This window comes from Amblyomma maculatum, chromosome 11 (assembly GCF_055883805.1).
Source record: "Amblyomma maculatum isolate TAMU_Amacu chromosome 11, ASM5588380v1, whole genome shotgun sequence".
Classification (NCBI taxonomy): Eukaryota; Metazoa; Arthropoda; class Arachnida; order Ixodida; family Ixodidae; genus Amblyomma; species Amblyomma maculatum.
The window spans coordinates 7,354,456-7,379,308 of record NC_139354.1 but is presented as its reverse complement, the minus strand read 5'-3'; the positions used below and the strand labels follow the sequence as shown (position 1 = coordinate 7,379,308).

Sequence of the window (24,853 nt, the reverse complement as noted above, 5' to 3'; positions counted from 1 at the left end):
GATATCAGAAACAGTCCTATACCCGTGGTTCTGTTCGTGAAAAAATTGCTTCCGCGCCGTCGCAATGAGTAACGTATGCATAGATTGCAAATATTTCCCTTGCCCGTACCGGTACTTCTCTGAATAGGAGAGAAGGAGTAGGGGACCCATTAAGATGAACACTGCGCATGCTGGTCTGTAGTATAGTACTCTAGAAAACAATCATGTAAATGAACGTATAGATTCGCGCCCAAGATGTATCATGCAAATGTTTTCAGGCCCTTTATGGTACAGTGACTGTTAAAGTCTTATTTCAGACTTTGGAAACATTAAAAAAGCTTTGGTTGCACTCCAGGGTAGAAGCACAAGCTACCAGTCGAAGTCACTTTAAAGCTTACTGCCTATGGTGCTTTTCAGTAAGGAAATAAAGCTTCAAGTAGTTTTGGAAGCGTCCTTTGCGCTTTAACCTAGGGTGACCGAGCCATCGCCAACGGACTTTGTGCAAAGTACCTGCGCTATGCCCTCATGATTCCAGTCGGCTTCACGCTCTTTAGCGATGCTCGTCCACTTTTCTTGCATTCCGATGGCATAAATAACGTGTTTGAGTTTCTTATGGAAAATAACTCTACTAAGAACCTCAGTCAAGGCTATGGAACCAACACTCGTCTTACAGTGTGGGCTGTATAGAGTTAACTTGAATCCTTTGTGGATGCAACCTTCTGTTCATAGCGATAAGCTGCAGGTGCACTCTAATCAGCATCTGTAACCAAATGCGAAGGTCGCAAGTAACCAGGATATTGAGGATAAAGAGAACTACAAGGAAGTGTTCAAAATCAGGGTGGTCAGACTTGTGTTGAATCTCTGTCTCCGCCAATCAAGTCACTTCAAAATAACTTCCCTCTCAGTCAGCCACATTGCAGAGCGGTCGGAAGGCAGTAAACAGCCATTCTGGCGCCGACCTTCGAAATCTCGTTTCGAATTCCAAAGGTACTCAGTGATGCCCAGCACTAGTTGCATCGCTTGTTCAATGAAGTTACCTCATCCGTCTCATGGAATGCTGAAGTTCTGAATTTAGAAATCACAATGCGGAACTCTACCGAGGGTTTTCAACCTACCTCAGTGCACTAAAGCCTCTAATTCAATATTTGCAACATAAAAAAAATTCACAACGTCACAGGCAGAGTTTTCACGTTACCGAACTCAGAGAACTACTAAGGGCAAAGATACCGATTATTAAAAACTGTGTGCATTTTGTTGAGAGGCAAATACCCTGCATTGCACCACACTGACAAAATGCGGTACACAATAAAGGCTGCAAATTTGAAAGCAGGAGAAATTCACATTTTATTAAAAAACACCTACTTGGAGGTTTCGTCTTCATAAATACACATGCATCTCACATTAAACACAAACTCAGTACTCTTCGCGAGATTGAAGCACAAAATGGTATATTGCATAGGTGTGACAAGAGCATGTGGCATTTTTGATGTGCATGTTATGAGAAAAGCACGCACTGTAAAATACAAACTGTACAGCCTCAACTTCATCTTCTATTCACACAACAGCGCACATGTCGTTTGGCACTTACGTTTCCCACATGCGCTTAGAATATTCGCTATACGTTTGAACGTGCACAATCTCCTTGAACCAGACAGTGCGTACAAAACAGAACAAGAAAATCTAGTGCACGCGTACGTTGCATAGGAAACGCCGCAGTACCTCTTCGGCACTGACACAACAAATGTCGGTCTGAGATCACACCGTAAACGGTAAAATAAATGAATTATCTGGTGAATACCGTTGTAGGAAACTGCATTCTGCCCCAACCGTAACACGTGCAGTGTTCCTCTACAATAGATCAAAGCTTTGTAACCTTGGGCAGCATATTTGCTGAAATGGCAGCCCCAACCTTGCAGTTTCAAGCACAGCCATTTTCAAGGCGTTGAACTGAATTCACGGTTACGGAATTAGCTAAAAACAAATGATTTGTAAAAACTTCAAGGTTAGAAATTGTTCTCTGTGATCTGCAGATAATCTCCAGCCAACGTTTGCGGAGCAACATAACCACACGGTAAGAAATCTTCGCTCGGAGCTTTACCAAGCTGAAGCATTAAAGAAATTGTGCAAAAAAAAAAATGCTAATCTCAACAGAACGCTAAGTTTCTTTCCCGAGAGAGTCCGTAATGAGCCTGCCGTCAGGAATGCGCTTGAATGTCACACTTCCTCACGGCTAAATGCCTCGGCCGAGGCGTCTTCATACTAAGCACAGGGTGGTTGCAGAGAACCCTTGGCTAACACGCTTGACGCTCACTCGAAGTATGTGGGTCTGCGCAATGACGATGCTGCCTTTAACTCTACAAGAACATCAGTGAACAGTCAATTCCTTTAGACTCTGCTGCGCCATTGTTTTCACAATGCGACCACAAATGTAACGAAGCTTTGTTCATTGTGCTTACAATTCTGTTCTCACGAAAACACTGAACCGTAATTAGCATGGCATTCTGAACAGCTATCAATCTGGCTTGTATTCTGCATTAGGTGAAGGGAAGAATTCTACTCAAACACGCGTCAATCTAGCACATATTACGCGCTGTCGGAATAGATATTCAAAGTATTATTTCCTCGCGAAATTTAGGATTTTGTTTACGAAAGACTGCAGTAGTTACAAAGACTCATGACACTCTGCCACAAATCCTCTCAGAAGGCCTTGGCCTTGGGTACGATACACCAAGTGGAAATTCACATGCATTTGTGCACAATAGATCAGCTTAGTATTGCATTACATGTTGGAGAGGAGACGCGTATATATATAAGCATGGAATATATATTTGAATATACAGCGACAAAAACGCTCTCACATCAACGCGTGAAATTCCATGTCTAGTTCACTGGTTCGGTCTGCACGCCAGGCTGTTCTCTTTAGCAATAGCTTTATCTTAAACGCGTCTATCACAGTATAGCATAATCACAAGCCTTACGCCACGCATTCAATGCAGTATTCGACAATTTCTTTTCGGAGAATCATCACATAAAAAGTAGAAGGAGCAAGAGTTTTATGTTTGAGAATTTGTTGCGGTATATAGGCATACCTCTGCCGGCCAAAACATGCTGACATGCCAATCCTCACTTCAAAGTTGTAACCATTACGAAAATGGTTGTTGCTAGCCAATCAACGAAAAAGAAAACTTTAAGCAAGATGTCCGCGATTGGTCTGAAGACCCATATAAATTTTCTCTCTTGCGCTGTACGAGGCTGCACATTTATTAACAATATTTCAGCGCACGAGGATGGACAAAACAAACGCGCCGCAATGAATACGCTAGTCATTGTTATTCGTCAGGCACGAGGAACAAAAACACACATTACTAAATCTTATTGCGACCGAATTCAATAAACGAAACGCCGCGCTTCTCAGTGAATATCGACAAATCAAAATCGCTCGCCACATTTGAGTCACACAGCCCACAGATGTGTCAGAAAGTCAGTAGGCAAGCGTGTAAACACGCAGAGTTCCCTTGTTTGCACACTGCTGTCTTGAGCGTCCTGTAGACACACGCACTGGGAAGAAGGTAACGAAAACCAGTTCGCGTGTGTAGTAAGGAGGATTAGGTCAGTGCGGCGCACAATGACCGGGCATTTCTCTCGGCGAAAACTAGCGAGCGAACACTTCCATCAAAGCATGGCGCAGAAAACGGCACGAGTAACTGCATCACCGAGTTTCAACAACGAATTCGCACACGTGCGTACTGTTGCTTCACAAAGCAGGCATCCAGTGGCGACTGGTAAGAGTCAACGTTCCAGATTCATGCAAACAGTCAAATTGTCCATTTGGTCCTACATACATAGGAACCGTAGAGCAGCACGTAGCATTCGAGCGTTTGCACCATATCGAACCACAAACACCACCATGGAAACAACATACACGTGCACAGGCTAATGCACACATGAGGCACAGGGTACCCCAACCTACTTCCGAAGCTCGAAGCCCTTAGATGGACAACGAAGGCCTCTTCTTGCCGTTCCGATTGGACTTGTGCGACTTGCCGAACACTATGCCGATCATCTTGGACACTGTCATGGCGGCACCCGCCTTACGGCGTATGGGCAGAGTCCTGAGCGCCTGGAGCGCTCTCGTCTCACGAATGAGGCTCTGGAAGGCGAGCGACACACCGACATAGTTTTCGGCGGCAGACACCTCGTAGAACTGGCAGTGGAAGTGCAGCGATGCTTCGTGGCCGTCGTCCACGCCCACCTGGCGACAGTGTTCTAGGTCGCGCTTGTTGCCCAGCAGGATCATGGGTGCCGAGCGGGCGCCCCGCACCGCAACCAGGGTCTCCAAGAGGGCCCGCGCGTGGTCAAAGCTGGAACGCTCGCAAATGCTGTACACCAGCACGAAGGCGTCGGCCCACGTGATGTGATCGTAGAGGCAGCCCGTCACCTGCGCTCCCAATGAGAAGAAAGAGCGTTAAAAGTTGTATAACTTATGGCTAACAAAGAAACTTAGGAGGTACAGTCACTAGAATCTCAAAATAACGGCTTGAGGGGCTAGTTGGTGCTGGATCATATTCAGATATGTGGCGCATAAAACACAAACACAGGAGGAGATACACAACACACGCGCGTGTGTTGTGTATCTTCTCCTGTGTTTGTGTTTTATGCGCCACATATCTGAATATGATACAGTCACTAGATACGTCACTGAAGCCGATATTTTGTGTCTTTAAGATATAAATGTCCATGGCAACGCAAGAGATAAGCATGAATAATATACTTTATGTGACGCGTAAAATTCATTGAAAAGCATGTAATCTGTACACCTGAGGTGTACAAAAATTCCAGCTGCAGAAAATAACTCGGCCCTCACAATCGATATACAGATAGACATGTGAGTAATAAATACGACGCACAGACAAGAAAGACTTGAGGATACCCGAAGTGGTTTTCAAACCCCGGCTTCGTTTTCTTTTTAATTGCGCGTCGTGCTAACGTGTCTTTTGTGGGTCAATACAAACCATCTCAGCAGGACTATCAAAGCTAGAGCATTAAGGAAAGCCGCCGTTGTCGCCATAGGTGTCACCGCTGATGGCCGTGAGCGAGAAATTCTGATGGAATCGAAGAATTACAAAATTCAGGACCGCGTCAGTGCATGTTCTCAATTGTGCCAAAATTATAGCGAAAGTTCTTGTATTCAAAGAAACTTAGCTGAAAACAAAGTTGGGTTAAAGTGCGCTGGCGTAGAATTCTAACCCAGAACCTTCGTTTTGCGACACGGGTACGTGGCCAATGGGCCACTCTACCACTTGTTTTTAAACATGGCACTTATTACATTGAAAATGCGTTATTTACGTGAACTATTTACAGAGGTTTTATGAAACGCAACGAAAGACAACATAAATATCGACAGATTTGAATAAGGTGGAACTATTGAATACGCTGCCGGGTTAGACATACTAAGTGTCCAAGAGGTACGCACTTCTTCGTGCATTAAGAATTACGAGTACGCAAACGAGGAATTAGGTCATTAAGGTACAAAAGCAAATGCGAGACACAGCTTGAAGGACGTTACGACCCGCTGCGTCCTCGTTTTTAAGAATAACAGAGACCTTCACGTGGCCACCCGTAGAAAATAAATTGAAAATTCGCTTTGAAAAAAGAGAGACTGCAGCAGCACTCTCGCTATTTGGTAGACATTTCAGACTCATGTGCGCTCGTCAGTGAGACAGGAGAGAGAATTTTCCGCTGCTCGTATAGGCAGCTACGGGTATGGCGGAGGAGAAAATAATGAAAACGAAGAAAAGAAGAAGCAAATCACTGTGCGGAGTGAACATGTGTTGTATGGAAATAAACTGTGTGAGCGTTGAGTACGGGGTACGAGCGGAACCTGCAACTGTTGTTACATTGTACGTACATTTAACCGCGCAGCTTAAGCGTCCCAAGAGATTTTTCTTTTTTGAATAACATAGGTGTAATACTACAAGTGAAATACATGCCCTTGTGACGTATATGATGAAATATTGCATTATTTTGATGGTAGTAAGTATGGGGAACATAGGCTTGCGCAAGGTTCTACATTACGGGAGGCCAAGGCTCACCGCTGCGCTCCCCCCCCCCCCCCCTATCTCTCTGTCTTCTGGTTTCTCCCCTCAAGGCCACTACAGCCAAAACTCAGCACAAAGATGAGGAACGGTCATAAAATATTTCATTGTGATGATATTGCAACATATACAAAATATTATGTGCTTAAATTCCAAAATAAGTTTCGCCATGAACTCAGAATTGAAAATGACGCGACGACGTACTTCTCGCAGCGCTTCCTTGACTTTCCGGCTTTCCTGGGGTAAAAGCGGTAAGCAATCAGTTCGCTTAGCTCTGGTTAATACTAGTTGAATTGCGAATGCAACGACTGCATGGCTACGCTTGTTGTTGTAGATTGTGGTTAAGCGTTTGGTTCAGCTCTAAAGTATAGACAAACTGTTCAGGTAATGACTAGGCTTTTATTCTTTACACCAAAGATGACGCTGCGATGATCAGTGAAGTAGTGGGGCTTGGTTTCCACTCTGCTTGGTTTGCGCGCCTATGATGGGTAATACCAAGGCAAGCAAAGCAAATTACTTTTTTCCATGCAGTACCTTGATTAGTGAGCTGTACTGGAGAGGTGCATCAGTCGACTGACGTTACGACGCGGTATCTGAGGCTTTGAGTCCCGGATATTCGCATGCTCTATTACAGCCGATTTAACAAAGGGCTCAAAATTGGGTTCAGCAAGTATATTTCTTTAAACTCGGCCTGACGTCACACGCAAGTGCATTTACATTTGCCTTCATATAAATGCAGCAGCCGGGGGTCTGTATTCGAGCACGCATCGTCAGAATGTCGGTCAGACCGGTGGTTTGATAGTGCGGCTGTTCTGGCCGATTCCCCCGTTGATTTGATAAATGACCGTCGCGTTGAGTGACAGCCTCTGTCAGCCCATGCCAGTGGTATAGGTAGGCTATCAAAGCCATTGTTAACGGCGAGGAGGCAACGGGGCGTCACTGGTTCCATTATATAGCGATGCTTTCTAAGTAAAACACTTTACTACAGGTGCCTGCGGTGCCATTGATATCATCGAGGCCGTATCACTACTAATTTGAAGGCGTGAGTAAATTTTCGCAATATGCAGCTAAACTGCTACAGAGGCAGATCATAAATGCAAAATGCTGATGCAGTACAGAAGCCTTCCAAATACGCTGTTTGGACGAAATACGGAATAGGGAATAAAATATTTTGGGCAGCATATCCTGAATGTACTCACCATGCAGCAAGACGAGTCCAGAATTTCGACGTCTGTCGCCACGTTGTCAAACGTGACGTTGTGCCGGTACAGCATGTCTGTGAAAAAGTAAAGAAAGACAGGCAATAATTAATTGTTACCTCAAATGGATCAGAACGAACTGTCGAGCATTACGCGGAGCGTTTTCTCGATGGCATAATAATACAAAGGCTACATCAGCTGCCCCGAGCCTATATGGAGGTACAATCAACTTTACCACACTTGGCGAGACTTGTATATTATCATTTATGGGTAAAACAGTGCAGTATAAAAAGCGCAATCTTGAAATAGATGCCGGCCAGCATCTATACTGCACGCTTGAGATTCTTAGCATGTTATTAGCACTGTATATTTGCACCTAGTCAATGATCAACGTTTGGCGTAGACCAAGCACAAGTTGGCAAAAGAGAACGCATATGTGTTCATCCATACTCCTGAAACAGATAATTAAGAACATCCAGTCATCAGAAGAGAGGCAATAAAAAGGCTGAAAACATGGGGATTACAACTAGCACATGCGCACTGTAGCATATAGGTGTCATAGCGCTAACATGCTTCGTGGTTTATTTCCATCAGGCACCCTTGCATGGCCGAGACATAGGTGAAATTGTTGGCTCGTAGTTGATCACTGAAATAAAATCTGCTTTTACAAAAAAGTGAGAAGTGCTTACCTTTGCTTGAGCTGTACTCTCCTATGTATCGCTTTGTGAGGTACCGCACAGTAACAGCTGCAATAGAAACAAACAAACGAAACGATACATATGATTAGGGCTCCGCATTTCCCTCTATACCATAGGAAAGATCTATGCGAAGACGATAGCAGACAATACAAGCACGCACGCAAACATTTGCTCAAGAGACGATGAAAGACACTCGTATGAAACTAGTCATAAAATTGGGTTTCCCAAATACTTCGGGCGTAGCTTTGTTGGCCATAAGAAGAGACACAAACCATAACTGAAAGGCGTGATTGAAACTAGCTTCAAAAAAAGCTCAGCGGAGTCTTCAAATGGTGACAACAGGTTCGAAATTTTCTTTCCAGGTAAAGGGCGCCCGAAATTGCACCAACGCTCAAAGACCCGTGAGAAGAAAGTCGCCACTATTCAGTGGTGATTCCTGCTAGGATTTTGTTTGTAGGATACACTGTGTGCTCAACCTGAAGGCAGGCCAATACTATTACACATTACTTTTCAGGATTTTATGTGTAGGTTACAATGTATCCCGAAGCGGAAAGCAAGCCAATATTATTACGCCACAGTTCCTAGGCGACATCGACGTCATCCTAGGAGTTCGCTCGTCGCTTCCTAACCTTCACTGAACTTTTCAGGAAGTCCCAATCGTTCAGTGTCGAGAAGAAAGGAAAACGTAGTAGAAGACCAAAGAAAAAAATTGAAAATAACGCATATCAAAACAGCCAGAACGCATGCCTTCGGTTCCAACTCAGTTGCCACTGATTCATATACAGCAGGCGTTTCCTTGTGTCCACTTCCGCGATGCTGGCTTGGTGACAATGTGAGACTTCCCTCCACCCCAGGACGGAACAAATACGCAGCAACGAACAAACCTGGAAACAGCTCGAGACGAACGGTGACAGCACGCCCGTAGCTGTACGACCCGACCCGTTGGACGCGCCTTTGGCTACTAAACTGACAAGCGAGTCAACCGTCCGCTTAAAGAAGCCCGCCTGACGGCAGCGTTTTGGCCGTTCGTTGCCGCAATGGGGTTTTATATGAGGCCCCAAGACTTGCCCCTTGACGTGTGTGGTTGACCGCGCGCAGAGGCGAAGAACTGCCAAGACTTCGTCCGAGTGACACGACTGTCTCGGGGACAGAGCGAGAGCATACCTCGAAATAGGGCGAGTTCTTTCACTCGCGATGCGTTCACGTGGACGCCCTTATCGTCAGGCCAGCCGCGACCTGCTTCATACGTTGTCTGAGCGCGTTTAAAGCAGACAAACGCAACGTAAAGGTCCAACAGCGTCTGGCTCTTCTAGTCTTTATTTCGGCTCCTCGAAACTCATCTTAGGTTGTTCAAGACTGGAAGAAGACAGGCGGAACTGACTACGTTAACCATCAATTTTCTTCGTTTTTTTTTTTCTTTGCATTTATAGTGCAATAGAGGCAACCTCATCTCGAAATAGTGCGCCACGGCAGTCAGGTTATTCAACGGCCACTTTCGGTCTTGCCGCGTTGATGTGTAGCTTTTAAAAAGCTTAGTTAGGTACGCACGTGTTTCTCAAGGTAATGGCAACAAAACAAACTTCAGTTTTACGCTGTCTGTTCTCGTTTCTGCACCCCTGCGCGGCAGTTCACTTGGCCAGTAGCTTAGCGGCAATTGAGAGTCTTTTTTTTTGCTTGCCAGTGGAAGCGTGGCCAGCATTTTGCAACCCTTCCTTTCTCTTCTCAGAATTATTCACTGCCGACTAGAAAGGATCTAAGGTCGGCATCGTCGTTGCTTTCCCAAGATGCGACGACGTGAACACCAGAAAATTCAAAATTGTACTGTTTTGTTCCAATAAACTTGCCAAATTTTACACTGTGACTGCATCAGACCTGCGATTAGTATGTCACGAACGTACTGAACGAGCTTCCAAGCCCGCAGGTCCGGCAGTTCTGCTCCTTTTAGCCGCACAGTATATACACATTGTGAAAGGGGCTTGCCTCGGCTACAGCGTAATCATGAAAGTGATTTCGGGGAGAGGTAGCCTGACTTTCGATGCTGCTTTCCGTCCTATAATCCAAGCACTGTAATGACATCTCTGTAGAAAACCCACCTCAAACGTTTTTCTCACATTTTCCTTAATATGAATCGACGAACTGAACGCCCCCGTCTTAATAATAAGTTCTTGCTGACGAAACACAGTGTTAAACGCAGTGTAAAAAAAGAACAATGTAGTCAAAAGAAGAGCGCACTATCCCACTGCAGAATTTACGAGCTCGCTTGGCTTAGACACATTCAGGTAGTTTTGAAGTCCCACAGCCTCATTTAATGCCTCTTCTACGCCGCACCTCTGCCTGGTAATTCCACAGTTTGCAGGCACAGGCACGGCCGTTCATTATTGCCTATAAATACTCCCTGTCATTCCTCTTTGTGATTTCTCTGTTTTTCGATGGTGCTGGCAATCTATCTGCCCACGTCGTTTGCACCTACCCCTTTGCGTGGCTTCCTATCGCTTTGGATCCACGATTCCGTTTCGTGGTCGTGAAAATCCTGCAAGAACGCCATTCATTGATTCCACGGCGATGACTGAGGATTGCGAAAAAAAAAAGTCAAAATGTATGTAACGCGCCATTAAGCAAGTTTAACACTGGTTCAACGAGTTCACTGGTGGAACTTTATTATAATTGATGCAGCCTTATGCTTGCTGCTAGTTTTTTATTCTGAAAGAGTGCTCGAATACCCCTCCCACTCCTAGAATTCCTCGCAACATCAAAGAAAACGTGCAGTCTGGAGCTAGAAATAGCAAAATAATCCCCCGAACAATGTCCTACGTCTTTTGACCTACCGGGCTTGCTTCTGACCGGCGGAAAACGTGCTTACTTCCGCCATCATCATTTTTGGTGTCTACAGCGCGCCGGGTGCACGGGAGGGCCTCCAGCATTCCGCGAAACGAACCGTTTGGTCGTAAGTTTCGCAGCATCTCAGCTCACTATAGGGAGTCGTCATGCCTATTGTTCTGTCCTTCCCGAAATGCCTATAGCGGCCTCTTTATACTTCAAGAAAGGCGTTCCACCTTGTACCAAATCAAGGAAACAACAGTAAGGCGAAAAATATTAACGGTCGTAGATCATCCATTGTTTTCCACGCAGGAATATCTCGCTCTGCAGGGTCATAAGGTTGTGAAATGGGATTTAGCCAAAAAAAAAATGTTTGAGGACATTAAACACTGGGTTAACGTTGTGAGTCACTGGAACGTCATCAGCGATCAAGCTGCTCTCGCGTTTCCAGAACTAACTGGAATTACCCACAACGGACTGCCAAAGCGACAGGAACTACAGTCGCCTAGTTTCCAATCTTTAAGTTGAGAGAAACATTCTGTTTCCATCTCCTACAAGATTTGAAGCTCGACGGGCACAGTGAGGTCTGCTGTCATTCGTGACGAAAAAAAAAAAAAATTTCAATAATGCAAGTTCTTACAGTGTACGGCTGTTGTCGATGTTTTTAAAGCCTCCGAAAAAATCCACTTATTTGGTGCTTTAATTATTAAACTTTAGAAGGCCTAATTAGGTTACTTTTAAGCTTCCTGAAATTAGGCGCCTAATGCCTGTTGGAATCAGTAGGAACTGCGGAAAATGTTAATGAAATTCTCTTGCGTATGACTCCAGTGCTGAAAACTAACTCTAGCTAAAAGGCTACCGTACTATGCGATGTGTTTTGGTGCGAAGCAGGTGACGACAGGAAATCGTGCATTGAGATGCCGCAAATCTTTCTTTTTTTTTCTACTCTATGTTCCACATTATACATTGATTATGCTACACTCAAGCGTAACAGAAAAAGCAAATTAGCTGAGAGTTCAGTTCTCTTCGGGTTTCAACCACTAGCGTCTCTCAGGCGAAATTGTTTGGATCGGCTGAATTATTTAGGCGGAGCATACAGCAGACACAAGAATCGCAAGCTGTTTCACAGTGTTTCTGATACACTAACAGGAAATGAACGAACGTCGTGGCTCACTCCCTTTCTATATCTTTCTTCGCATTGATTCTGAAGAGTGCATACCTCCACGAATGTTGCTGGCCACTTGCGGTACATACACACAGGCATATATATATATATATATATATATATATATATATATATATATATATATATATATATATATATATATATATATATATATATATATATATATATATATATATATATATATATATATATATATATATATATATATATATATATATATATATATATATATATATACGTCCACCGCTATGGTTGAGGGTGGCGCTGGTGAACACTCTCAAGGTTCGTATACAGACAACATTAATACCCAAGAAAGTAGCAGGGGGGCCAGCCGCCGATGTAGCTCAGTTGGAAGAGCACCGGACGGGATATTCGGAGGTCGTGGGTTCGGTTCCCACCATCGGCACGTTGTTTTTCCTTCTACATTGCGCTTAATTATCTTTTCCCTAAACCGATTACATTAATAATTTGTGTGATTATCGAAGTAAACATAATAAAAAATTAAAAAAAAAGACAAAGTACAATTCCCAAGGCTTTCCTTGTCCTCGCCGACTGTTGGGTTCTTTCCTTCATGTATTATAACGAGCACCCTAATTTCCCTTTTATTTATCAGCTTATATATATATATATATATATATATATATATATATATATATATATATATATATATATATATATATATAGAGAGAGAGAGAGAGAGAGAGAGAGAGATAGTCTTCCGAAAGGCGCAGGGCTTCTGCCGAAATGTCGGGACAAAAATGCAACTCACAACTAGAAGCAGTCTGCAGCTGTTTTTGACTCAATCGTACACCTAACAACCAAGTACGTAGATATATATATATATATATATATATATATATATATATATATATATATATATATATATATATATATATATATATATATATATATATTATCACCTCTTATCTCTAATGTTCACACCACGTTGCTCTGCGGTCAGGTACGACGTCTCAACGTACAGCATGCACTGTACTACTGTACTAGCCGGGTTGTTAGCATAAAGTATAAAAAAAAAAACAGCACGTTTCTTGTCAAGATGAATGACCAATTAGGCTGCATCATGCTTGGGCCGGCGTCAGTGGTTTTGTTTTGTGTATTTATTTCTTTACTTGTTCTATTTTCACTGCTGCTTGTCTGTACAGTTCGAAATAGCTTAGCACGTTGCCGACGGATTAGCGATGTTGATAGATCACGTTGCCACGTAATTACGAAATAGTACCTTGCGCGGCGTGGACCCCGGGGATATAGATTACGAAGCGAAGCATAATCAAGTCATTGCTTTAATGTATTTCTTTGCGTTAAACCTGTCACTAGAGCGAAGGGACCATGTAGCTGCACCACGGAAGTCGATTACTTCCTGGATCATGTCCGGAAACATCATCTAGTGAAGCCGGTATAAAAGAGCGGCAAGAATGGAGGTCATTCAAATTCACGATGCACGTGAGGAGTGGCGCATCTGAGACAAAAAAAAAAAAAAAGAGAAACAAAGCGAGCGTAAGCTAATTGCTCGTTGGGAACGCTATGTTCATATTGCCTCCCCGTTTTACTCACGATATGATGTAAGCTGAAGTAACACAAGCCGGCAAGGATTTGTTTTGATCACATACCTCTACTGTAGCAGTTGAGACCGCAACACGTGCATGCAAGTAGCCAAAAAGCCATTCCCTGTACTAATTCAGTAGCTAAACTGTACGATTAACCGAAACGAAATGGCAAAGGCCTTTCTGCGCTCTGCTCATATTATTGCTACGAATATGAAGGCGGCGAAGCGGTCAGTGGCGCGGGGCGGAGCACTCGCGCCAGGCCCACTGGTCATCAAAGCATATTTCTTCATAGTGTCATCATATATCATCCTTTTTAAGGCGAAATTCTTTAATGGCTCATACTCGCGGCTAGAAGTGTCACTCTTATTCGCGAGATTCGGCGGGATACCCTGAGATTCTGAGGTCCTCATCTGGTGACGTCACCGCCTAGTCTACCTTGAGGAAGCTATTAAAAATAAATAAATCCCGTTTCCACCGGGATTCGAGCTTTCATCCCTTGGATCCCCAGCCGAGCGGTTTAACGAGCATCATAATTCTCCTTGTCTACCGTGAGGATCATATAGTAGCGATTACAGTGACGCTGCAATCAGTTATAATGACGATTATGACATTAGGAACAATAATGACGGCGCATTTAGTTGATGATAGTAAGAGCGAACGTGATGCGCTGTGTGCACCAACGATTACGCTTCCGCATTCCTGCAGCGTAGATTCCACAGTGCTCTCGGATTTTTTCTATCCTGTCGCCGTGTTTCATCGCTTGCCAACGCGTAAATATACTAAAGCACGAATATAAAAAAAAAGACGCTTTGTATTAAACAGTTTCTTCAGAAGCAGAAAAGGTGTGAAAAACATTTTAATGCGAGGCCAACCATGTTGCCAGTAGGTAATTCCGGCCGCGCAAAGCGACAGTGAAAGGGGAAAAAAACAAACAAAAAACGGCAGTTTACTTAAGTCAGTTCCGAAACGTGCTGCCTAAATGCAGAAAAAAAAAAAAATTAAGTGCGCGGAACTTTTTTCGCGGACTTCTTTCTTCGTGAAGGAGGAGGAGGAAGATGAGGAGAAATGGCAGGGAGGTTAACCAGTAAAAGCAACCGGTTTGCTACCCTGCACTGGGGGAAGGGGATGAGTGGATATAAAAGTTGAGAGATAGGGATAGTTGAAGTTAGTACAGTAACATAACAGACACGCCACATCACATCACGTCGCAGTCTTCTCATGGCAAACGCATAGTCTTTCGATTAGGCCTGTGCTTCTCATAAAGCGGTGCAGTCATGTTGTTCAATGCACAAGAGAAGCATTGAGGTATGTAAGTGAATAGACGAAAGCAGTAGACGAACAGGGTGACGGAAACTTTGTGATCAAACCATTTCTTGCCAGGTCGACTACCTACTTCGGATGCGATTGGCTCATATGCCACCAGCGACACATCATGGTGTCTTCTACTTTCGAAATTTGTAAACATCGAGACAAATTCTCGTCTGCTTTCCTTAGTGTTCGTGGCTGGGACAGCTTTCCTATGCATACTATTTCTCTTATGTAAGTTTACATGTTCTTGTTCTCTTAAATGCCATGTGACAGTATAGTCATCTTTACGCGCCGACTAACTGGTCGGCCGTCACACCGAACCGTGACGGCTAGGGTAATGATTAGCCATATAAGTGCGCGGCAAAAACTAATCAAATGTTTTTGTTCTTTTGTTTCGGGCTCGTCGAAGAGTCGTGAGCATCGCACATCAGTTGGCATTGCTACCCCTGTTCCCGTACACGTTCATACATCTGCTCCCATATCATTATACTTTTACTGTTATACAAATGGCAAAAAGTGTGTGTGTGTGTGTGTGTGTGTGTGTGTGTGTGTGTGTGTGTGTGTGTGTGTGTGTGTGTGTGTGTGTGTGTGTGTGTGTGTGTGTGTGTGTGTGTGTGTGTGTGTGTGTGTGTGTGTGTGTGTGTGTGTGTGTGTGTGTGTGTGTGTGTGTGTGTGTGTGTGTGTGTGTGTGTGTGTGTGTGTGTGTGTGTGTGTGTGTGTGTGTGTGTGTGTGTGTGTGTGTGTGTGTGTGTGTGTGTGTGTGTGTGTGTGTGTGTGTGTGTGTGTGTGTGTGTGTGTGTGTGTGTGTGTGTGTGTGTGTGTGTGTGTGTGTGTGTGTGTGTGTGTGTGTGTGTGTGTGTGTGTGTGTGTGTGTGTGTGTGTGTGTGTGTGTGTGTGTGTGTGTGTGTGTGTGTGTGTGTGTGTGTGTGTGTGTGTGTGTGTGTGTGTGTGTGTGTGTGTGTGTGTGTGTGTGTGTGTGTGTGTGTGTGTGTGTGTGTGTGTGTGTGTGTGTGTGTGTGTGTGTGTGTGTGTGTGTGTGTGTGTGTGTGTGTGTGTGTGTGTGTGTGTGTGTGTGTGTGTGTGTGTGTGTGTGTGTGTGTGTGTGTGTGTGTGTGTGTGTGTGTGTGTGTGTGTGTGTGTGTGTGTGTGTGTGTGTGTGTGTGTGTGTGTGTGTGTGTGTGTGTGTGTGTGTGTGTGTGTGTGTGTGTGTGTGTGTGTGTGTGTGTGTGTGTGTGTGTGTGTGTGTGTGTGTGTGTGTGTGTGTGTGTGTGTGTGTGTGTGTGTGTGTGTGTGTGTGTGTGTGTGTTGAATGTCAGGCAAGAAAGGAATTAACTTCTTAGGTTCCTCTCTCTAACAATATATCGGCCCAGAAGAGGCAATATAATTTGCAGTGATTTGCAAGGCGCACTATAAGAGCACCTTGCTGCCCTCTTTTCCATGGCCAAGCTGTAGGGTCGCTACCATACCAAGGCAAATATTCAGCCAGAATAGGGCGCCACATGCCGCTGTAGCGCCTGCCCACAGAACACAAACCATCGACCCAATATTGGTATGTATTGGCAGTGCAGTGGTCCTTGTAGGGCCGGACATTGCCAACACAGAACCAATATTGGGTTCATGGTTTGTGCTGCCTGCGAAATACAGACAATGTCTTCCTACGCAGTCTTATTTGACAAACGGCGTTGAAGAAGCGACCGGCTCCGTGAGCTCCAGCCGGTCGGCCTGCAGGTCAGGGTACGTTGTTTGTATGCCTGCGTTGCATGCTTGCTGTCATTCCTCGCGTACCTGTCTCCACTGCGTCCAGCCGAGCCAAAGACCCCTGAGCACGTTATTCCCTGACTTACGGACGTCATGTTGAGGCATCGCAAAGTTATTTTGCTTTGTGCTTCTCTTGTTGCTGTGGGTGTCCTGCTATGCCCCCTACCGGGCGAACCCTCTTGGCTGCCAGAGAGCAGAAATGACGTCCTCGACGAGCCAAAGCGAGCTTGGCAAGTAATTTCTCTGCGCGTTGTTGATTTTATATGTCTTTTTATTTTTAGAGACTTTCCTCTGAGCAAGCTGTATCTTGTCTTGACCGAACTGCCGACTAACAGAGCGACATCTCTAAAGAACTCCATTCGGTAATCATGACTCATGTGTCATTATATTAGGTGAATGTTCAGCATTTATTGGCGGTTTCTGGGCTTCACCCATACGGTGCACCTTGGATTAGGAAGTGGGTATGGGGACAACGGTGTATGTCTGTTCATTTGATACGCGTGAGCTTTAAATGTCGCGCCCGGAGGAAAACACAAAGATGCTCGTTTTCTTTATCAATTATTCGCTAGAACGGAAGGCACGAGTACGCAGAAGTTTTTCCTTAATTACTTGTTTCTGATTCGCAGCAATCTTCGCCCTATAGTCATTTCTTGCATAAGGCCATTATTTGTTTTCTTGTCGACGCTGTCAACTAATGTTATTCCTATGCATGCAACGTAAAGCTGGGCACTGTTAGGTCCGCTGTTCTGGTCATCGATGCGTGTGAAGAAGTAAAGTGTTTATTATAAGATCAGGCTCCGTTGCTTTAAAGATCTTTCTGAAGCGTCGGTTGGAAAGAGCGAATCCATATCAGCAGCCTCATGAATTCGAGCCCGAATGGTTCGCAATCAAACTAGTACTTAACCTATGTGCTCGTTGCCTCGACAACGTGTTCCTTCATTGTAATCTAATGAGACTGGGCTCGGTCCAGCTACCAACCGCTTTGCCAAATGCGGCAATCAATGAACAGTGATCTGTTCGCCAGCGTCGATAGGGACTCGACCAAAGAAAGGAATGAAGGCATAATTGCTGAACATTTCTCACCATCGACGCAAGCGTATGATTGCCTATAAGAAGTAATTAGTGCACTGGAATGGCCGAGAGCATATTTAAGTCCTGAAATAAAGGTGTCCAGCGAAGAGACGTCTCATTTATTGGCCAGCTTCCGCATTTGCTGCCGTTACAGCTTCTACGCGGCGCCCATTAGACGTAGCTCATCTCCAAGCCACGACACGTTAGTTAGTTTTCAAGCAAGGGTGGCTAACACCACGTGATTGCGGTAACGTAGCTTAAATGCGATTACTTTACTTAGTCAAACGCTAGTGCTGTTTCTTTGCATCATTTGGTTCGGTTAAGCGCGAAGTCAACCTCTACGTATTGTGAGGAGGGAGGATGAAATTATTCAACGCAATTTAACATGCCGCTGTAATAAATCCAGTTCAAGGCTCGTCCGCATCTGAAGTTCAGTCAACGTTGATTTCCGTTTGCACCGGGGTTCCTGAGATAAGCAAATCATCGCTATTCATGGTCTCAGCATGCCTGGTGCAAATGAAAACACAAAAGAAATGGTTCAGAAAATTTATCGAAGCAAAATGCTTCAGAAGCCAAAACCCGTAGTGCTATGTGCAAGCAACAGTTATTACGCATCATTATTTAGAACTGCATAATAACAAGCAAAAGAGAGCGCCAAGGCTACGGTTTACACGCAGGGTCCTACCCGCTTAGAACGATGGTATAGAACGGCTAGCTCTCGAGAGCTGTTCTTTTTCTGCTAGAAAACGGAGTCGTTAGGCCTTCCTTTCTTAAGAGCTCAGCATTAAAAGGTTCCAAAATGTGATCTGCATTATTCGTTATGGTTACCTTGCACAAGCAATATATCGCTTGCGAGCCCCAAAAGTGCAGTTTAGACCCTCACTCGGCAGTTTATTTAAATGGGACTGAACTAGATTTCTTATAATTTTTACAGAATTCAAGACTACCCGCCTTGTTTTCTAGTTATGTTTGAAAGGACTTTCTTCAAACATTTGCTTTCTTCACGAGCTATCAGGCAAGTTTACTTTGCATCATTATTAAACAACGTAAAGACACACTTACACAAAAGGCCCCGCCGGTGTGGCGCAGTGGTTACGGCAAGGTCAAATCCCGGCCCCGACGGCCGCTTTTCGATGGAGGCGAAAAGCAAGGCGCCCGTGTGCTGTGCGATGTCAGTGCACGTTAAAGAACCCCAGGTGGTCGAACTTTCCGGAGTCCTCCACTACGGCATCTCTCATAGCCTGAGTCGCTTTGGGGCGTTAAACCCCACAAACCAACCAACCAACCCGAAGCTCTTTTTATTCTGATCATTTTGTAAAGTTTACGATTTTTCTGCACTAACTCTCGATTTATTGGCCTATCTTCCCAAGGGGCTGTCACAGATTAGACCTGTTTACACTGATACCTTTGCATTCGTTTAAGGTTTAACTTTCAGTTCGCTATAGCTCCAGACAAACCCAAAGATCATGCAACAAGAGGTGGGGCACGGTACTCTCAGGAAAATCGGCATGGCGAAAGTAATAAACCTTATCCTGTTACGAGCGGTTTACTGCGTCAAAGACTTCATGAGCCTTTGCTTATTCTGCAGCATTTAGTTGCAAATAGAGATAACGTTGTAGGATACGGTTGTTAGCAATAATTGGCTGCCTGGGAGATAACCCACCAAAGTTACCTGACTCGTTTCCAACTTATATAGGCCGTTTACTGGCTCGCAAAGTTGAGACGCATGTCTCGCTGTTAATGTTAAATCACGTGGCAGAGCGAGCTTTCCAGGCTCTTTATAATAAAGCAGATCGTAAAATTTGTACCCTGGGACATCGTGCCATTCATTACACAGACACTGTCAAGTATGACTCGTATTGATTCTGCAGGATCCATGCTGATCTCAACTTTCTCATCTCATGGAAGCTTGCTGATGGTTTCGACCGCAAGTTCATTACATAATTTTGGCTCAGATTCCAGTGCGTGGTCGGCTGTGTTCACTGAACTGTTCCCACTATCCACATTACCTGTTCCTTCTCCTGTCAGACGAATCTAACTGCACTTCGAGGTTATATTGGTTATTGCAAGTCCGCATCTCAGACAGCAAGCTGTACCAAATAATATATTAGCTTTAATGAAACTCCACTAAATGCGACATTATCATTACACTCAGATGAAGGGACGTCAGTGTCTTGATGATCCAATGAACTGATTGGCGACCGCCAAACTTATTCCTTAGTGAGAGGCGTAGACTTTGCCGCAAGAAATTACCCGACGCCAAGCCACCTACTTTGCTGCTGCCTATGAGATCCAAGGTCGCGACGCAGACTGGATAATTTCTCATTAAGTACGCCTAAAACTGCAGTAAACTCAGGTAATGTGCAAGGTCACCATCAAGGTCGGTCGGGTAATAACCGTGTAGGAAGCTCATGCCAGTTTGTAAGAGTGCGCTTCCTTTCAGGCCCACGAAGAAGACAAAAACAAGCAAGATCCTAATGATTCCGGACAGGGCGCCACAGTGTCGAAGGAATGCAAGGTGCCGCGACACTTGTGGAGACACTCCCCACCTTTCGAACGGTTTTCTTTATGTCCGCCTATCTGAGCACCTCTTTCCGCAATAATAGCCAGAGGGCCCGAGTGAAATGTACTAGTCCTTGAGTCCACGAGCGACTGGAAAATTGCGCGGCCGTGTGCAAGGGAAGCGTGTGATGAAGCGACTGCAAGGCGCCAGTTCGCGCGAGCGGCTACCCACATATATCTTTTTGCATCTCTGGGCCTGTCGCTCCTCGGTTTGGAAGAAAAATAAAACACCAGAAAGCCAAGGTCAGCAGAATGTGTACACTGGCATAAAGAGTATGGACAACTTTTTGCCCGGTAATTAGAGCACGATGTATCCTCTAATTGAGTACATCGATAAATTGGCGCCAGTTAATTAGCGGGTATGTTTTGGAGCCAGTGTTCTCGAGCCATTGCTCTGCGGCCATGAATTTCGAACTTTTTGTGACAGAACAGAGATCCTTAGTACTATTCTGCGACAAAATATAGCAATTCTGTCTTCATGTGGCATTACATTCTAATAGAAAACATTCGTGCCTTTCTGCGAAAAATAGCAATTCTGTCCTCATATGGGGGGGGGGGGGGGGGGGTATTACTACACTCAAACTGTATGTGGTCACATATAACTACACGTGAATCACCGAGCTTGCTATGGACTGCAAAACAATGAGCGTTGGCAGCCAATAAGCCGGTCAATCCGGACAGGAGTATATTTAATCCACGCTTTAGGCTGGCGAGTTACGAGATATTTTCTCCTATAACTGTTCTTGATGAGTTGAGCCGTATCAGCTAACAAAAATGGCAGCCATTTTTCTAGACAAAGAACGAAGTGTTCGTATACTGTGGATATTTTAATCATTTTTAGCGGGATATGGCAGCGAATATCGTGATCTCTGATGCTTCTCACACAAACTTCATCTTAACCACTGCTGTGCCTCACTGGTTACGGCATCCGGCTGTAAGCGCAGTGCCCGTATTCGAAGCCAACCTTAGCGGAAGAGGTTAAACCCGGGTACTATAATTCACAAGCTGGATGCCAGTTTCATGTTTTGCATGGCATGCGGCTTTTTTTTTTTTCTTTGCGGAGTAAGCGGGTAACAGCAAAATGCAGCGATTTCTATCTTCTCTAATGGGAAGAAAAAAACAGACATGTTTATCTACAGCCAGCTGAAGTGGGACGGTACCGTTGATTTAAACAGACTTCCAGCGACTTACGATGGGTATTGACCGCAAAGGCGAGCGTGTGACGAAAGCAGCTGCATCAAAACTGAAAGCTTGGAATTGTTGTTTGCCAAAATAGTACTGTCCTCGATATGTAGACACATTTGACATAACTGAGATATATTTACGCATTGAAAGAGCTAAAACTGCTTCTAAGTACCTTTTTAGGAGCGTAAGGCTTTCAATGGGAAAAGATTAAAAAAACGAGAACTATTGCAAAAAACACTAAATGGAACTGTTAGCAGTCTGTTAAAATGCTCTCCCCTATAATAGTGGTGACAAGCATTTGGTGTATTAAAACTGGCGTCCCTTCAATCATGCGCATCCAAGCGATTCTTCGTGACCAGAACTCGCCGACCGCATATAGCACTGCGTCGAGAACAAAACGGTTCGACCCGTCCTTCAGGCAAGCGACCGTGAATCCCTTTGGGCAGCGGCCATGATATCCCCCTTGATTCCAGCATCGCCCGAAGGCGCCCCAATAACCGAGGTCCACGCGAGGTAGCAGCTTCAGCAGCTGCCCTCTCTTTTCTGGGCCGGTTGCAGGGCCACTTGCCTTGAGAAGGTCGCCGCACCATAATCACGTTCGATCGCTGCGCCCTCCGCGGCCTACTCACTTTCTTCACGAGGGACGCCCGGGAGTGTTTATCTGGCCGCCGAGGCGGCAGCAGCAGTAGTGGCAAGAACAACGCTACCAGGATTTGGTCCTGGCCGCAATCAGACGGCGTGCACCCCTCCGTCTATTTCCGGACCATTAGTGTCTCGATAGTGTTACACGCGACAGAAGCCTCGGTGGCAGTGTTAAGTCTAACAGCAGCGCTCACCCAACCCGTTTTCTACTTTTCTGCCTGCTCGACCCTGCCTTCTTCACACGCCTGAGCGTGCGTCTTGACACCTCTCCCTGTCGCGCACTGCACCAACCCGTCCGATAACGTTTTCGTCGCACTCTGAGCGACTCTATGCGTGGCAAGAAAAAAGAAACAGAAAGCAGCCGCCAGAGGACGAAGGTGGTCCGATAGTTCTCGAGACTTCTATACACACCTAGCTCCTCTTAGGCGCCACCATCGCACAAGGTGTTGGATGAAGCGCCATCGTTCCACATCTCTTGCTCTTCGTCTCGACGCTCTCTGAGAATCGTGTGGCCAACAGACCTTGGTCTTTGGTAGCTAAGGGGCTGGCTATGGTTTACTTTTCTTGCCTACAGTGTCGCTGTCGGCGGGCACCGTCTTCTTTCTTGCTCTGTGAACGCTGCGCGGGCAGCGGCACTGGACCCAGCAGAGGCGCACTCTACTATCTGCGTATCCGATTGCATTAATGGTTTTTCAATGTGGCCTCCGCGAACCCCAGAGTCTGATGCGACGGCGGCGATGCCGATATCGCTCTCTGTAATCGTATACAAAGCAGCCTGGTCCTGTTCTGCCTTCGTCTCCTTGTCAGACTCTTCTCTTCCTCTTGGTGCACAAAAAGAAAACCTTACGCGAGATGGAGCTGAATTCGATTTCTGGGGTAAAGGAGCGGGTACCTCGATTACTCTCCTGCCTCCGAACCCGACCGCTTGCCCAGCTCGCTTTATGTATGCACCTGAAATCATGCTTTTAGGAAGACGGCCGCCTCACATAGTCGGTGGACGGGGCGCGCCGAGCACATCAGGTATGCGTTACACGTGGAAACCCCCTTTCTTGAAGCCGCCCGCCGTGCGTCCCCCTCAGTGACTCGGCAGACCGCATACGCCATTCTTTGTGTCGCCGCCTCAGAGGCCCTCGACCGCTCCCCTGTACCTTCAGCTGGACTGCTGACCCCTGGACCCGCATATTGGTCTCGCGCGGCCGTGAAGGAATGCGCCTTGTTTGCACCGGAGGTCCATGGCCAGTGTTTTTCCTGCACTGCTTTCGGCCACTTCCCGGAGCAAGATGGACGGTGTTTTGGCAATGCAAGAAATTAGGACCACAGTCGACTTTTGCGTTCTCCCGTTGGTTGATTCATACCCGTCGTTTGTTTTGCGACGTTCCTAATAAAGAACTCCAACTCTGGACATCGGGAGCGTTCCCGAGTTAGCCTTATGGGTACACGAAGATCGCTGTCATGATATACGACGACTCCTTGTTTACTGGGCGTGCTTACAAATCAGCATCTGGCGACGATGCTATGTTGCGCCCCCTTGGTTAGAGTGTTCGGCGGAGTTGCTTGACGTGTGGAGCTTCCCAGTGCCAAACGCTGCAGAGTTGGTGCTGCTTGCGCCTTAAAGCTATTTTTCATCTTGCTGATCTGGAGCCGTGAGGTGAACGGACATGAGATACACAAAACAACATTCAGTTACCTAAAGGTCGAAGGCCCATGGAATTGGTAGGCACAGATGTACGGGTGCTCAAAATCCTGCAGTTGATTAGCTAAACAAAACACGCATACAATATAGAAAGATAGCCTAATTCAAGATTATTAAAAACGACCCAAAATGCCTTTAATGTTTTCGAACAGAAGTCAAGCAATTCGCGCAAAGCTTGACTAAGGCATGTTGTGGTATTTCTGTTTTTCGTACTATTGCAAAAATAACAGTGTCCACTCCGACGTAGGACAACATTATTCCGCGTTCCTTCTGCACAAGATGCAGGCTTTCTTGACGCGGATGCGTTTATTCGCGTGGCAATGCTTCTATAGCTGGTGCACCTGCATTGTCTTCAAGATTGGAAATACCGAATTAGTTCAGCCGGGTACCGGAATACCCTGCTTTCATGGGTGAACCAGTTGGTGAACCATGACGGACAGTAATATAAGTGTGCAACAAAAATGTGACGAAGATGACAAGTGGACAACGACTGCCATTGTTGTCCACTTCTCCTCTTTGTCACGTTTTTATTGCCTACTTATATTACTGTCCGTCATTTCTCAGAGACAGTCACAAATTTCGTCCTTCCTGACCTGAGTTTTGGCTCTAGTTTCTCTATTGTATCGCCAGCATCCGTAGGTAGTTGTCCAATGCGCATGACATGATGGCCCTGAAGTTAAAAGGCGAGCCCCCTACTGAAGGACAGTGAGGCGTGTTTCTACAAGTGCAGCTTTAAAGTGGTATTGAGGAGAAACAAAGTAGATTTTTCAGCCACGGATCAGGGCATCAAGAAACAGCTCTGATCGAAAATCTACGTTTTATGAGCTAGAATTTAAAAAATCGAAATGCAGGTACCACAAAGCCCCATTTAACAAGTCAGCTAGAGTCGTCGCCACCAAATTTTCGCCACGTATCCTGGATGCAGTGCTACATCACTATTCGTTTCCAAAGGCCACGACGAGTCCTCCGGGGTGTGGGCATCACGATATGGAACTGAGGAAAGAAAACTGTGTTTAGGATATATTCCGAGTCGTAAAGGGTTTTCCTTCTCCTCGGAAAAGTCGTTGTTGTTGTTGTTGTTGTCCAAATAACTTA

At 45.4% G+C, this 24,853-nt stretch overlaps 1 protein-coding gene and 1 non-coding gene across 2 annotated transcripts in view; one reads left to right on the top strand and one right to left on the bottom strand.

The window, feature by feature from the left end:
• Positions 1-2,619: 2,619 nt before the first annotated feature.
• LOC146172729 (ras-related and estrogen-regulated growth inhibitor-like protein) overlaps positions 2,620-24,853 on the bottom strand; it is a 45,819-nt gene continuing 23,585 nt past the window's right edge. The window contains exons 2-4 of the mRNA XM_084585610.1: positions 7,963-8,019; positions 7,274-7,350; positions 2,620-4,417 (exon numbers count right to left, since the gene is read on the bottom strand). Of these exons, the coding sequence (XP_084441736.1) occupies positions 3,968-4,417; positions 7,274-7,350; positions 7,963-8,019 (584 nt within the window). The 3' untranslated portion in view covers positions 2,620-3,967. The remainder of the gene's footprint in view (positions 4,418-7,273; positions 7,351-7,962; positions 8,020-24,853) is intronic.
• On the top strand, positions 12,308-12,380 carry TRNAS-GGA (transfer RNA serine (anticodon GGA)). Its single transcript has one exon. It is a non-coding gene; the product is annotated as a tRNA-Ser (tRNA).